This window comes from Plasmodium fragile (genome assembly GCF_000956335.1).
Source record: "Plasmodium fragile strain nilgiri unplaced genomic scaffold supercont1.114, whole genome shotgun sequence".
In the NCBI taxonomy this organism is placed as follows: Eukaryota; Apicomplexa; class Aconoidasida; order Haemosporida; family Plasmodiidae; genus Plasmodium; species Plasmodium fragile.
In genome coordinates, this window is record NW_012192694.1 from 21,207 (window position 1) to 36,446 (window position 15,240).

The 15,240-nt window shown below is 40.9% G+C and overlaps 2 protein-coding genes across 2 annotated transcripts; one reads left to right on the forward strand and one right to left on the reverse strand.

Moving 5' to 3' along the window:
• Window positions 1–486: 486 nt before the first annotated feature.
• Window positions 487–8,505, forward strand: AK88_05305 (uncharacterized protein; the record flags this gene model as incomplete). Its single annotated transcript, XM_012482907.1, has 1 exon — window positions 487–8,505. One exon carries the CDS (start codon window positions 487–489, stop codon window positions 8,503–8,505), a length of 8,019 nt encoding a protein of 2,672 aa, XP_012338330.1.
• A 1,058-nt stretch (window positions 8,506–9,563) lies between these two features.
• AK88_05306 (uncharacterized protein) lies at window positions 9,564–12,444 on the reverse strand (the record flags this gene model as incomplete). Its single annotated transcript, XM_012482908.1, has 7 exons — window positions 9,564–9,814; window positions 10,184–10,250; window positions 10,384–10,435; window positions 10,617–10,693; window positions 10,889–10,974; window positions 11,275–11,373; window positions 12,300–12,444. The coding sequence occupies 7 exons, from the start codon at window positions 12,442–12,444 to the stop codon at window positions 9,564–9,566; spliced, it is 777 nt and encodes a 258-aa protein (XP_012338331.1).
• Window positions 12,445–15,240: the final 2,796 nt, after the last annotated feature.

Sequence of the window (15,240 nt, forward strand, 5' to 3'; positions counted from 1 at the left end):
ATGTTAATTAGTCATGATATGCTTACAAAAATATTCAGGGCAAAAACAAATTAAGTTGACATTGTGAATGACTTTGCTTGTTACCTTGAGATGGGGAGGTGGAACGGAGGAAGGGAAATCCTTTCTCGCGTTTTTCCATGACATGATGCTGGTATATAGTTTGCTCATAATATGGTGATAATTCGCCGAAACAGCGCCAAAAAATACGGCTATTTTTTAGCCAATTATAGCCAAAATTTTGCCCCCCTTTGACCGCTTCTACCCGACTTGTTTTTTTCAAATTAAAAACCCCACTGAACGCACACGAGGGCTGACCTCAGTGCAGGTAGCAATATATATTGGTGCATGCACGCGAAGATATGAGGGCCACCCGTACATCTACATGCGCGCGGATCTTCATATGCACGCACAAACGCACATATGCCCATGTGCGCCAATGTTTTTCGCCCCTAAAGGTGTTCTACGCAACGCGCGCCAGTGGACAGTATGAGCACACCATACAATTACGGAAACGTAAACGTAAACGTCAAGTGCCAGGTATCCATAAAACACAAAAAGTTCATGAGCACGCAAAATGCAGAGGGGAATAACATGTACAATGAGCACAACGTGAACAATAATTACCAACATAGCGGCAATAAAAACGTGCAAATGTATAGTAACATCAGTACTATGTTACGCGGCGGCAGTGTACGAAACGGACCAAACGGGTCAAATGCTGCTAACTGGTTTCAGTGCCCCAGTGCGAACCACATGGACGACACACCTCGGGAGATTTATCACAACCAGGTGCACAACAAAGTAGAGGCAAACCAAAACAAACGTCCATATATGCATTCTCAAAATAGGATGATCTATGGGATCAGTGAAGTGAACGAATCTGAGAAGGGTGCTGATTTTGCAAAGTACGGCACGTATAAAGATATATACAAGAACCAAGTGGAACACTTTACACATTGTAGGAAAAAAAACAACGTAAACCTGGTGAATGCCGCAACGGATAATAGCCACAAAAATTTTACTATCCATGGAGCTAGCAGTTGCGACATGCCCACTTTTATGAATAATGCAAGAGGTGAAAATGATACAGGTGGATTTACACAGGATAATGGACACTACCACATTAATGAAAATGATGGGAGGAGCCACCTGATCTTCCATGACGTCAAAGGATATGGCAATAAAGAGATTCATAATAATACCTTTCCCCAAAATTGTCTACTTAGCACATTTCAAAGCGCTCCGAACTACCCCTTTACTGTGCCCTCAAATGAGAGAAATACAACAGAAAATGGAATGTACGAAACGGGACAAATGTACTTTAAGGAAGAGAAGGACAACTCGGATGAATTTAGTTCTGTCTGCTTTGGAGGTAACAAATCGTGTAGTGAGATCAGTTATGGAAGGAATAGCACAAAACAAAGCAATAATTGCGATGATGGCACGACCACAAATAATTCTTACTTGGCAGACAATACTGATTATGATGCACACCATAACAGCATACAAAATGTGGATTTAATTTCTTGTAACAGTTTTTCCAGTGTGGAGAATGATCTATGTTCTGAATTAAATCTCCTAAACGAGTCAAGTAATTCTTCTTCCACAAAGTATGGCTGCAACGAAATGAAAGATTTACTAAAAAGAAATATAATGTACAATAATATAATGAATAATAATATAATGAACAATAATATAATTAACAACAACATAATCAACAACAATATAATTAACAACATAATTAGCAATAATATAATTAGTAACAATATTATTAGCAATAATTTCATGGAGAATGTGAGTATAATAAATCAGTGTGTGTCGAATGAGAGCAAAGGTATGTTGTGCGGACGGGAGGAAAAGAAGATGGAGCCAATCGGCATAGCCAATAATCTCGGGGATCATCATATGAATGCTAATTTTCAAAATATAAATCCAACCAGGCTTAGTGACAAGGGGGCAGGGGAGTTTCACGCGCGTAGCATCTATGGAATGGCAAATGAGAAAAAAGATTTTGCCCAGATGAACTCGCCCCCCGATAGCAGTAAAACGTGGCAACCGTCTGAGAGGTATGAACTTTTTCATAGCTATAAAGTCAACCCCTCGAAGGTTATGCCTCTTTCAGACATGAACAAGTACTGCAGCGGTAGAGGCAATGGCAGCGGTGGCCTCCCTGCAGCGCAAGCCAGTCCTGTTAACAACAACTCGATTAAGTCCCCCTGCTGCTTCATCCAATTTGATAACAACTACCTAGATCCGAATGGCCAATATGAACATAGAAATACAAAAAGTGAGGCCAAAACGAAGGTCGACCCATTTCTGATGACATATTCTAAGGTGCCTACCTCAGGGAAAGCGGCGCTGTTGGACCAAATGGAATTTGAACAGGCAAATGGAAATGACAACATTAGAAGGGATATTCACCCCCATGTACAAGAGCGTCCATATGTGGGCACTCACAACAATGTCATTAAACTTGAGCATGAGCATGTGGACAGAACGCAGGGTAAAAGTTATAATCAGAACATTAGTTTAAAGCAACCCATTTGCAACCGGGACAACAGTCATAGTAACATTTCTCTACCGCTAGCCAACACATATCGTCTCAGCCAAGACTGCCAAAGGAAGCAAATTCCGATTCCAAATATGTACGATAAACAGGACAGTGATATATTATGTAGCTTCATAGAACACATTCCCCTTAACCATGTTGAGAAGAATGGAAACGAAAATAAATCATGTCATTTGGGTATCAATAGTAATAGCAGCATAGGGATCGATCAGGTGAGGGGCGATTTACCCAGTCAGGCAAATAACATTCATATGGTTGGTGCATGTGATGTTAATAAACGAATGAATTTGAATTTTAATTTAGACGGTACTTTCGGTGAAGTGCACATGAACCATGGCAGTGTTAGTGGTGAGGAGGCCAGCCGCGGCAACAGGCAGTGCGGGACAGCAACCCGCATTCCCCAGCCGAGTTGTGAGAGTAGCCAAGTTAGCGGAGGACACGTCAATACCAACCAGTGGAACGAACTGCTCAAGATGAGCACTAATTATAAAATGAGAGGTGCATGTAAAAATAGCCTACCAAGGCGCGTCCAAGGGGGAGGTCAGGAAAAAAAGTGTGCAATAGGGGAGGCCAATTCGATCAAACAGAGACAGGCGTTCAAGATGACAGCTAATCCAAATTACTCCAGTATGGGTAATTTTGATGGGCATCCCCCGAAGGAAGAACTGGGAACAACCAACAATCATACAGAAATGTGTGAACAAAATGGTAAGGGACAAGGTGTAACGAGTCATAACGAGAACGTAGCGGTGGATGCACTCTATCCTAATGCACAGATGCACGGTAGTGAGCGCGACACTAGGGTAATAAAGAGTCATCCGGAAATGCGCAATGTTGAATTGGCTAGTGCGAATGAGATATCAATGGGGAGGAGTGGTGATGACGTCCCGGGTGATACATGCGTTCGTATCAATTGTAAAAAAAGTAAAACGCACGAAATGTGTTGCTCGCTTCATGAGGCGCACGGGTCGCATGAAATGAAAAACATGTGCGCTTCGCTCACGTCGCGCGGATCCTATTTCCCCCAACAGTTGCACCAGGCACAGTTAGCCACCGAATTGGAAAAAAAACAAAAAAAAATATTAGATATTTTATTTTCTTCCAAGGGTGTGCCACATTTCGTGAGTAACAAAACAAGTGGCACTGGCAGGAACGTTATGAAAAACGAGCTAACACAACTTAGTGCAGTAAGCCAAATGAAAGAGATAAAAAAAAAAAAAAAAAATTGCACCTATCCGTTGGGCAGTATTGTATTACACGAGGGGCACGATAGTAATAAAAAAAAGAGCGGCCAGAAAATTACGATTGACAATTATAGTAGTGGGTGTGAGCAAAAACATCACGAAAATTTTACTCTTGAGTGCGAAGATTTAGAGGAGAAAAAAAAATTTGAGAATTGCTTCCTCTATGTGAGTAGAGCAGATGGGGAAAAAGTGAGTCATGGGAAGCGCAAAGTCATCAGCAGTAGCAGCAATAGTAGTTCTCACCCACAGGAGGCGCAGCACCAGCAGCTGCACCCTAGGCATCTACATGAAGGAGGACCGAACGGCGTATCAGACGAATGTGCTTACATGAATGGTACTTCCAGCCAAGTGAGTGCGTTCTCTACGATAGGTACCTCGGAAGAATTGCCAAACGATTATGGTACCGTAAATGGAGATTCAAACCCACCTACGATGCACGTTACATTACAAGGTTGGTGTGATAATAAAAGGAATGTAATCAAAGATTATCAAGGCTACATAAATTGCGTTGCTACTGAGTTGCTCACCTCTGGGGGAGGACCCTCAGATTCAGGAGATATATTGCCTTATGGTAACAGTAATAGTATTAGTAATTGTAGTGGCTGTGTTATGAACAGTAGCAATACGAAGGAAGAAAAAGAAATGCGAACACAAAACGACGTTAGGGCGCAGTGTAATCTTAGGTGTGGCTGCACTGAGAACGGAAGAAACGTAAGTAATATTAGTACATACACCAACAATGGGGTTTTTAATGTGGGCTCCCTTACACACTGTGAGAGTTTAATCAACAGCAGAGATGGCAACACTGCTAGCGAAGTCAGTATGCTCAATGCCCCCAATGTTCCACACGAATGTAGCAATTACATGATTACTAACAATTGTTCCGTAAGTACCGCTGACGGTACAAATGTGGTTGGGTGCCCATCTAACGCATCAAGCATACAGGGAACGTCGAACGGAAGCAATACAGTAGGCGATGCTATGTGCAACACTGTGTGTGGAGGAGGTGTAAGGGACAATGGGCCCAACAGCGATAATCATAATGCTGTGCTTCATACAAACGAGGGGAACCTTTCTGCTAAGTTGTCTTCTTTCCTAGGTGGTTACGGTTCGAGTACACCAAATTGTGCAACCTCGGACAGGTGTGCAAGTAACACGGAAGATAACTCCAAAGGATACACTGTGAATGGCGTTAACGGTTCTGGCTGCGTGACCACAGTGAGGAGTGCTCGGAACGTGGGTAATATGAGTGGCGTAAGCAACATGAACAGAGTTAACGGTGCTGGCAATACTAACAGCATCAATAGCATTAACAGCACTAACGACTTCAGCCACGTTAACATGGTGAACACCCCCTGCTACACCAAAAGGGATCCCCACAAAGACAACATCCAGGGGTGTGAAACTCAGATTAAAGATTTTATCCCAAACAGCATGCCGAAGAACACAACAGATGGAGAACGCATGAGGAGTATGAACCAAAGCGAAAGTGCTATCTTGATTAACAAAGAAATGGGTGGAACTGCTACACCTTTTGTGTGCCCAGAGAATACACAACGAGTGACCACCTTTAAGATGTCCAATGCTAATATCCATTCGGAAGGTGCCAAATGCACGAACGGGACCGTCATGAGTGACTTCCAAGACAGTGATATAAAATTCAAGAACGATAATCCCGTAAATGACAATGCTGTAAAATTATTTAACGGTCAAGGGAAAACCAACTGTAAGGTAAATAATGCGGACATGAATAGACTAGCAAGTTCCTTCATAAATGCAAATGTAACAAGCAACAATGTGAACCCATTTTACGGCGAGAATAAATCTACGTGTGAGATGGGGAAGGGACAAATGCAGTACGTAGCTGCCAACAATTTCAGCCATGCAGTTAATACTTGCGCTACAAATGATGGGAAGACAGCAGGTACCGGGGGGTCTTCAAAGGGGAATAGTACAAATAGAAGGACGCACAGGGAAAGGAGGAGAGCTGGTAATAGGAGGACTACTTCCAGGGCTGCGACGAATAACGCTGCAAGTAGTACCACTGCTATTAGCGCCTCGAATGTTACTTCGAACACCATCACCCCTTCCAATAACTCCAATGGCGTGCAGAAAAAGGGTAAAGCAGAACAGCACGAACGGGAGGACGAGGACGAACTGCACGAGAAGCTGAAGCATCTGCCCAGAATCACAGGTGTGAGTTATGACAAAAAACAAAAACTGTGGGTGTCCCACTGGAGGTCAAATTGTAAAACGATACACAAATATTTTTCTGTTAAAAGGTATGGCTTTCATAATGCCAGGTTGCTAGCCATTAAATGTCGAAAGCAAAACACCAAATATATTTGTACGGATCAGGTGTTTGGTTACAAGGCTGGTAGCCAGTCAGGGGCTCAGCCTGAGATCCAATCTAAAGGGAGGCAAAGTTATGGCGGCGAGAATCATTCTTCTGGCCAAGTTGTACAGCTTACCGGAATACTTGGTGATAAGAAACCCAGTGGGAAAAGCCATTCGATCAGAAAGAAACCCAAGGGGAGAGGAAAGCATTGTGAAGAGGTGGATTTCCCTCGGGAGCTCCCCCAAAATGAGAGCGCAAAATTAGACAGCCGCTTAGTTGGTGCCCAGAAAGGAGATCCAGGGCATGGCTCGCTAGGTAGGGCTAATCCGATTAAGGTTTCCCAAAATGTCGGTCATCAAAGTAGTCCTCCCCTGAGTGGTGGCCAGACTCAACACTTGCACAGCGTGGAACCGCTGAACCGAGATTACTCCCCCCCAGAGCAGAGCGATCGTGGTGTAATTTATCCGCAGAGAGTGGAGGAGGGCTCAAAGGATCAGCAAAAAATACTGAGGGCAAACGAATTTTCCGCCAAATGCACGCTTAAGGGTAAAGCAAACGATGCACATATGAATAGTGGTAAAACGACCCAGCAAAGCAAAAACAATGTGATGCACACAGAACAAGGGAAGAACGAAAAAGTGGAGGAATCAAGTGGGAAGAGAGACTACCTAATAAATACACAGCTTTATAACAAACTCATGAACAACCAATTATATAATAAGCTCATCAACAATCAACTGAGCAACGATCGAGTAAAGAACAACAACTTTTACTGTAACCTAATTAATAGCAATTTTTACATACAAGTGATTAACAAGAATTTGCATGCACGGCTAGAGAGGAACCAACGAGAAGTCACCAAAGAAGATTCAAATCAGTTCTATTATGGACAATTTAAGAATGGTGCCTCTGCGGGAACAAACTCATTTTCAAACAGTGAACATTTGGCCGGCCCGGAACCTGCGCAAGATCAGAACGCCTATAATTTGTTGCTACGCAGCACAAGTGGTGATGCTGCTACTAGTGGGGGTACACATAAGACGAGTCCTCCTTTTACCAAAGCGAGGACTACATACAGAGGGAATATAATAACCCCCGTTGAATATGCTAATAATGGTACTATCCCCTACTCGAAAAATGAAGAACCCCCAATTGATGCCAAGCTTAATGGTTTTCCCAGTGGGTCCCCTCGATTGGCTGCGACAACTCCCATGGTGCACAACTACGCAAACGCGAAAGACGGTAATAATTTACTGACTTATGAGGGGTTGCAAAATGGTAATGGGTCAAGCAACACCAATTGCGATAAGAGTTGTGCTGGTGGGCAAGTGAAGAAGGACGCATCCTATTTTAAGAGGAGCGCCCAGATGACCGAACATAATTGCAGTCGCGAGAGGGCATCAACATTCTTGAGCGATAAGAAATTTCTAAGCGGTGGGACTACCCAGTTGCGCACCATCATTAGTAACAATCAAGGAGGCCCAGTGGACGCCAGCAGTATCGTGCCTAATAATCACCAACTGAATGATGCTATGAACGCATATATAAACAGGGAAGGGCCCATGGATGGTGGTGGGAATAACAGTAGGGGCGGCGTAGATGACGGTGGCGTCCTAGTGAACCGCATGGCCACACAGGGCAGGCACTTCATCCCAGCGAACAGTGGCGGTAGCAGTAGCAGCAGTAGTAACAATGGGAGTAACCACAGCGCCGACCAGATAAATCGCTTCCGCAATGACGGCAGAGACACGTTACAGGAACAATGCAGTTCCATCAGCAACGATCCCATGAAGGAAACTAGCCAATATGGATGCAGTGACAATTTCGGAGCTAACAATCAGTACGCAACCCAGTTGTATGTGGACGGTAAATACCATCATAGAAACGGCGTAGATATGAAAAGGGCAATTATGCAAGAAGGTTATATGTTAAGTGATCAAGTGGGCCATGAAATCATGAGTGAGGGCCAGTCCAGGGTGGGTGAAATGGACGCAAGGCTGTTGTCCCATGGGGGAAATACCCTGCGAGACCCAAACGCAAGCTACCCTGTAAACCAAATGGACGAAGAAAAAAATAAACTGATGATTTCGAAAATCACAACAAAATATATACTCACAGATATCAAAAATAAATGCCTAAGAAACTGCTCTAGCAATTTTTTAAAACATTTTCCCGACATCAAAAATGTCATTAACAAGCACATCAATAAAATTTCAGAGGCAAATTCTATACACACAATAAGGCCGTATATTCAGCTGTTTAGTAAACTGCTGGAGAAGAGAAAGCTGCTACACATGCTCGCTCCGAATGCACAGGAGTTGTATATTTACAGCTTGCAGAAATTGCCCCTGTGATTGACCCGATCTGGGTTTGCGTGGGAGTTCCCCTTGATTTTTGTTTTTTGCGCTTTGGTCGTGCAGTGTTCGGTTGCGTTACATTTCACGCGCGCTGCATTGCGTGCTTTCAATTTTTTCGATTTTTTCGCTTTTTTTTTTTTTTTTTTTTTTTTTTTTTTTTTTTACCGTGCAGTGTCCGATGCGGACACAATATTTGGCGTCCATCCTTTCTGTCACCACACATGCATGTGACTATGTGTGTGTACGGATGGGGACATGCAGTACCTGCGTACGCTTATTTGTGCATGTATAATGTATTCATGAAGATTCCGTGGATGCGCGCCCAAAGTCACATGGATGTTTGTGGAGTACCAACGTCGTTCGCGACTTCGTTCGAAGAAACGCCTTCGCCTTTGTACGTAGGTAGTAGCCCACAAATGTTCTTATTCGTTTGTACGTTCTGGCTTATGTATATATACCTACGTATGTGTGTACTGGTAAAGCGAGTCAGCTCGTTCAAGTCTTGCGTACCAACCACCTGGTAAAGCATATATAAGCCCATCTTCATTTTTTGACGTGGGGAATTCCTCCCTGTAGAATACCTTTTTTTAACACACATAGCGAGGCATATGCTTGTGCTGTGTGTGCAGTTGTAAGTGCTGCATTTTTTTTTTTTTTTTTCCATCACACCTTCCTATGTTAAATAACTACCAAATGACCTTTGCAAAGTTGCATAATTAAAAATATTGTTTTAATATGAATTGGAGTCGAGACAAAATAAAAAAAGCCAATACGAAAGGGGAACAGGAAACAAGGATGACAAAACATAGTGTGTAAAAAGGGAAGAATATCTAATGTGAAGAAAAAGCGTAAGTGTTCGCCTTCAAAGGGTACACACCGCGTGTCAAATGATGGCTGTTGAGCCTGTGTGCAGAACACTGTGCGCGCCTATTCGCGTGCGGAGTAAACAGTTCCCCGGGGTTGCACGTGACCCAAAAGGTATGCATACACACATAAATATATATATACACAAACACATATATTTGCACAAGGCGCGAGCAGTATAGGGCCAAATGTTAGAGACTCTTTTTCTCAAGTCTCCACTTCAAAGGCTTAAATAAAAACACGGGGCACACCATGTCGTCTGTGTGCTGAATTATTTTATACTCCTCTATTACAATTTTGTGCTTGTAAAGAGAACAATCCAAAGTGCACGTTTCATATTCTCCACCTTCGCCACATATGCTCAATCCGTATTTGTCACTCATCATTTCGAGATAGCTGTACATGTCTTTTATCGATTTTCCCACGTGTTCCTTTGTTAAGCCTTCGTACATTTGGGGGGGGGGTGCAGTGGAACAAAAAAAAAATATATCAGAGGCAGTGGTGTAAATGCATAGACGACAACGTTGCAGTGTTAGCAGCCGTGGTGGTGGGGTTGATGCACAGGGGAGGTAGTGAAAACGGCTAAAATACGGCGGCGATCAAATGCACATGGTAAAATAATTTTGAGAGCGTTTTAGCGTGTGTACATGGTTGTCCGCATTTTTCTCTCATTAGTTTTTTTTTGTCGACGTTCCATTTTGGTTAGCTATTTTAACGCTCACGCTCATGCCATATGCACACATGCCATGCACTACGTATCGTATGGGCATACAAAATAATTTTGTTGTTTTCTCTCCTCATGAGACATTACCGTAAGCAGCTACTTTCACGAGTATGGCCTCCAGTCCGCCCTGAATCATATTTTGTAGCAGCTCTTTCTGCGGTGCGAGTAAAAATATAAAGCAAAGCAAAACAAAATGAATGAGACAAAGTACGAAGCGGAGAATTTCACTCAGGTGTACGCGAACACTACAGTGCTTATCGTTGCCACTTGATAAAATTCCTGTGTACCTGATCCTTTTCCCACAAGTAAGCCAAAATTTGTAAATTTAACCTTTGACATCTGCGCGGTGGCAAAAATAAAAAAAATGACGTGAAAATGTATAACAAGTCGGCATAAAATAAACAGTTAATGCACGTGAAAAAGAGAGAGAAAAAAAAAGGAGTTGTCCCAAGAGTGTCCAAAAAAAGATACGTATGAAGGCTCTTAACGAGCGATGTAAAAATGTAATCGATTTCATTACACGTGCTCCAGGCGCTTTTTCTGATAATTTGACTGAATCGCCCCGCATGATACTGCATTTACGTGAGGGTACTTAGTCTATAAAAAAAAAAAAAAAAAAGGAAGAATAACCACCCCCATGGACGTACAAAATTGTGCGCATGATTAAGCGTATGCAAAAGAGTAATAATGAAAGGCACCGCATGAGTAGCGTTTCACATGAGTGCATGACTACCACACGAAAGCACCACCATGTATAGGCTGCACAAAATTCATCCGTCCCCTCACCCGTACCTTAACCTCGAGTAGCAACTCATACAAGTCTTCAACCTCGTCATTAGAATTGTACACATAATCCAAGCCCACATTTATTGCCTTCCCTGAGTGGAACAAATACCAAGCGCATATTTTTACAGTCACATTTTATAATTTTTGCAATATTCGAAATCGCGTATATATGTCGCAAATGTCAAATTTTTTTTTTTTTTTTTTTTTTTGTTTTGTTAATTGTTTTTTGTTCGCCAAATTGTGCGGAAGGCATAGATTTTTTTAAATTATTATAAATAAGAAAAAATGAATGCAAAGGCGTTGGGCACATGAATGAAATCGTCATCGTCATGGGTTAAGGTTTCTACGAAGACTTGTTTATTTCGTTTTTATTGCGTTGTTCAAGTACGTACTGTTAATTCGATGCTGAATGAGAGGCTTTTCCATACACTTTGCAATTTCAGGAATGAGTTCAAATCCAACGCTCTGGTACATAAAACTGTCAGTCTCATCTACGAAAGGGGTTACGTTTAGACAAACGCAAAAAAAAAAAAAAAAGTCACAGAACATGTATTTATATCTCTTATGTACGTATGTTGCAATGTTCACAAAAAGGCGCGATTGTTCGTAAGCGAATGTTTAATCAAATAATGTTCTATAGAAAAAAGGATGAAACGTTTTAAATTCGTTTTTCTTTTTTTTTTTTTTAACAACAATGTAAGGGATAACGTTAAAAAAACAAAAGAAAACATCGTAATAATGCCACAAGAGTGTACGAAAAAAAAATAAACCAAAGCAAAATAAGCGATATTAACAAAAGTGTAACGCTTAAAAATAAGAAGAACAATGCGCACAGTTGAAAAAACCAACAATGTACATGCTCATATATGTTAGTAAATCATAAAAAAAACAAAGTATAGCCCAATTTTTGAAACAAAAAAGTGAATTCATGCACTGCATTAAAACATAATAACACATAAACCAAAAAAGGAAGTATCCTTATAAGTACAAACAGAACAAATGCGCCATCAAGCATATTAAAAAAAAAAAAAGAGTAAAAAACACGTGTTGCGTTTATCTGGGCATCTCTATATTGTGCTTGCTCCCTGTCTTAAAACAGAAAGGGGACTCGCTGATCTTTATGTCCCTGTGCAAAGTGGCATCCACATGTGTTAGTATATGCGCGGCCGAGCGCTAACAGGTGGAGGGCCTACACGCAAGCCCAGCCAAATACACCAAATGGACAATTGTGCGTATGAATACATATGTGCGCGGAACCAATGTCCCCTCAAATGAAGGTGTGCATTTGTGTGTGCAGCATCCATCCACATGTACAAAATCATGTTTACGTTCGAAGGCACTAATAGACTGCCTCACGCGCGCACCAAGCAGCAACAACGACGCACGTATCTCTAAACAAGCCGGCCAGTGTGGTTACTTTGATTTTCGTATGGTATAAGGTGAGCCAATGAGATAATTTCATGACCATATTTGGAGCAGTAAATCAAATTCTGAATGCTGTCCTTACCCCCAGATATTAAACCAACGATGTTGAATTTTGTACTATTTTTCTCGCCGTCCATTTGCCGTCAAAAAAAAAAAAATGTAACAAAGCATGGGAAAAAAAAACAGTACAATAAAATAAGGTACAAATTACATAAATCAAATCATACGGTCGAACTGGTGTCGATTTTTCGAATTAAATTTGTAAAAGATCACAACTACAGAATATAATATACATATATATGTTTCAATAAACCATTTTGCCAATGCGCATTTTTGCCAAGTATTCATTACAACATTTGTGTAACATTTTCTTTTTTTTTTTTGTATATTATGGAAGAATACGCTTTCTGCTGTTTTTTAGTTTTTTTTTTTTTTTTTAATTTTTTTCTCTTACTATGTTTCAGCTGTTCATTTTTATAGATAATTTTGTTCGTTATTTTATTTTGTGTGCTTTTCATTTTTCTCATAAAGCGAATGCGTGATACCGTTATACCAAAATGTATTCTTGTTTTATTTAATTATTGTATTTTTTTGTTCCGTCACATTACAGCGTATTTTTTTCACACGCTTGTATATGTGTGTTGCATTTTTTTTTTTTTACATTTGTTCATTTTTTCCGATGTGTTGCATTTTTACCTTTTTGTGTCGCTTTGTTTTTCTCCGTTTTTTTTATTTTTCCACAAGGATCAACATGCGCATATATATACAATGTCTGCGGCTGTATTCTTACGTATGCACGCGTGCGAGTGCACTTTTGTGAATGCACTTCTAAGGGGGAGGTCAAATAAGCGCGCGCCGTGCATTGATACTTAGCGGTATGCCTGCTCTTCCTTTGAAGGTGAACATGTATGCGGGGGCTTCTTTAGCGGTGAATATGTATGCGCACTCTAACGGTGAAATGTATGCGGGCACTTGTTTGGATGTGCATGTATGCCAGTGCATTTGTATGTTGGCGGATCTAGGCCTGTGCTTTTGTGCCTTAATAGGTTATTGCTGTGCCTTTATTCCCCCCGAGGCAAGGTATGATGTATGCCTTTGAAAACACGCATGCGGGGCATATGTCCTGCAAGTACTACTGCCAAGTAGTATGCGTCCGCAGTGTATGCCAATGAACATGCATCTCCAACCCCATACGTACTAATTGATACACCCGAATACTTCTTAACTGATGTATGCCCCGGAACATACACCCACCCAGGGTCCCATTTTTTCCTTGACACATGTACATTTTTATGCCCGCATGCGCCATACATTGGAGTTACGGTACCAGTGTGCCTCTAGATAATCACTGGTTATCGTAATTAAAATTTTTCTCAATAGGAACAATTTTTTTTCATTAAATTTTTTAAATATATATATACAAAAACATGACTCAAAAATGTGTACATATGCACGAGTGGAACACGAAAGGGTTTCATTGAATTTACTTTAATGCATTTATTGTGACCTCTGAGTGCTTTAAAAAAAAAGAAAAAACAAAAACAACATTCATAATGTTTTCTTCCCCTCCTCAAGAATAATTACTCTCTGTGAAGAAATTGTTTTCGTTTATTTTACTAATGGATGTGTATTTCAGCCTACCTTTTTGCGTGCATGCAATTGTATTAAGTGTGCGTATCTTATTTGTTCATGTGGCATTCGCATAAGCATGCCCGCCACGCATACATATATGTATGATCTCAAGCATGCTGGTTAACCTTATGTAGTGTGCACATTCGTTTATACGATATGCAAGTACTATACGTACACATGAATGTACGTTTTTTCCCACCTTGTTCATTTATGCATGCCCGACAGGTACTTACACCGCGAGCTTAGCCCCACTTGCCTAAGTGTGCCTTCTCATACGAACATGCACATATGCAGAATGCACTCTGAACAAGAGTAACTGAACGTAGATTAATGTGTATCCCTCGCAACAGCATTGTGCTTACATTTTAGAGCCTCTGTTACTACACAAACGGGCATACGCACGTAGAGGAATACAGAATTATTACACATGCATGTTATACAGTGGTACAGACGCATTGAGGCGGGGTGTATGTATGTGCCTTGTTTTTATTTAATTTTTTTTCTAACCTCTTACACTTTATGTAAAGCAGGCAAATATGAAAGAGTGGTATTATAACACCTTGGTGTAAACGTACTCCTTCCAGAAAAGAAACAACAGAAAAACAAAGAATGAAATTCCCAAGGTGTGCATTTTTAAGCTTGAACTTTTAAAGGCAAATTGACAAATCTTAAATTTTGTTTTCTTTGTTTTTCCAAACCAAGGGTAGTAGATTACATTTGACTCTTATATGTCCACTTGGTGTGTGGTCACAGAGAGAAAAAACAAAAAAAAACAACAAAAAAGCGGACGCAATGTTACGATAACTGTGTTAATAATGCCACAGTAGAGGCAATTGAACATGAAGTGTAGGGGGACTAAATGGGGGGGAACATAAAGTGGAGATTATTGACAAGAAGGGGTAGTTAAAATAAATGTTGCTATTTTTATAAAACGCAAGTGTAGTTGTTGAAATAAGGGGGGAAAAAAGATAATGAGATAATGAATACGAACAGAGAATACAGGGATACATTTTGCATACTGTACTTGCAAGTTCATACAATGAACAACACACAACTGAATAAAAGTTCATAAAATTTTTGAAGACGTTAATACGTGATTTAATTTAAGCAGCACGCACATCACTGAACTGTTACATAATCGTTTCTGTTCATTTGGGCAAAAAATCAAAGGGCATGGTTAAGTGCCATACATAGGCAGGCATACATATAAGCGGCATGTTTAAGGGGCATACATAATAGGCATACTTATAAGCGGCATGGCTAAGGGGCATACATAACAGGCATACTTATAAGCGGCATGG